Source organism: Nestor notabilis, unplaced genomic scaffold, assembly GCF_000696875.1.
Source record: "Nestor notabilis isolate BGI_N333 unplaced genomic scaffold, ASM69687v1 scaffold20287, whole genome shotgun sequence".
Classification (NCBI taxonomy): Eukaryota; Metazoa; Chordata; class Aves; order Psittaciformes; family Psittacidae; genus Nestor; species Nestor notabilis.
This window is the reverse complement of record NW_009937150.1, coordinates 1-601: the sequence shown is the minus strand read 5'-3', so window position 1 is coordinate 601 and position 601 is coordinate 1. Positions and strand designations below refer to the sequence as shown.

Genomic DNA, 601 nt, shown 5'->3' with positions numbered 1-601 from the left:
CCGCGGGAGGGTGTGGCCGTGGGCCCCGGTCCTGGCCAGGCTGCGATCCGTCAGGTCCAGTGCATTGGCCAGCCCTGCGGGCACAGTGCAGTGAGGTGAGGAGGGAGTGGGTGACAAAGGCAAATCCCCATCAGCTCCCCCCAAAACAGGAAGGGTGTTCCCAGGGTGGGCAGCATCACACTGCTGTACACTCACCAACAAGCACAAGCCTGGAGCATGGCAGCCGGGGCCACTCGAAGAGGGTGTAAAGCACATCCTGACCCTTGCTCTCCAGCTGGTCCAGCTCATCCAGCACCAGCAACCTATGGTGGAGGAAGCCGGGTGAGCCCCAGCTCTGCCCCAGTCACAGCTCCCTGAGCAGAGAAAGCTGACACTGGAGCCACCTTTCCTGGACAGCCACCACCCTTGGGGTGTCCCCACGCCACCCCCAACGCAGGGAACTCACACCATGGGCCCCGGGGCCATCAGGTGCTTCTCCAGGCTCCGTAAACCCTCCCGGCCAGTGGCCGCAGGAAGACCCAGAGGCTGAGCCAGGGAGGGGAAGACACAGGACGGGCTGCGCAGCGACATGCAGTTCAGGACAATGGTTTTGCTCCCAGAG

The 601-nt window shown here is 63.9% G+C and overlaps 1 protein-coding gene across 1 annotated transcript in view; it reads right to left on the bottom strand.

Annotated features, from left to right (window-relative positions):
* CDC6 (cell division cycle 6) overlaps nucleotides 1-594 on the bottom strand; it is a gene marked incomplete at both ends in the record, with an annotated part of 1,739 nt that extends 1,145 nt beyond the window's left edge. Inside the window, 3 exons of the mRNA XM_010018692.1 lie at nucleotides 25-74; nucleotides 196-302; nucleotides 446-594. Coding sequence (XP_010016994.1) covers nucleotides 25-74; nucleotides 196-302; nucleotides 446-594 — 306 coding nt within the window. The remainder of the gene's footprint in view (nucleotides 1-24; nucleotides 75-195; nucleotides 303-445) is intronic.
* Nucleotides 595-601: the final 7 nt, after the last annotated feature.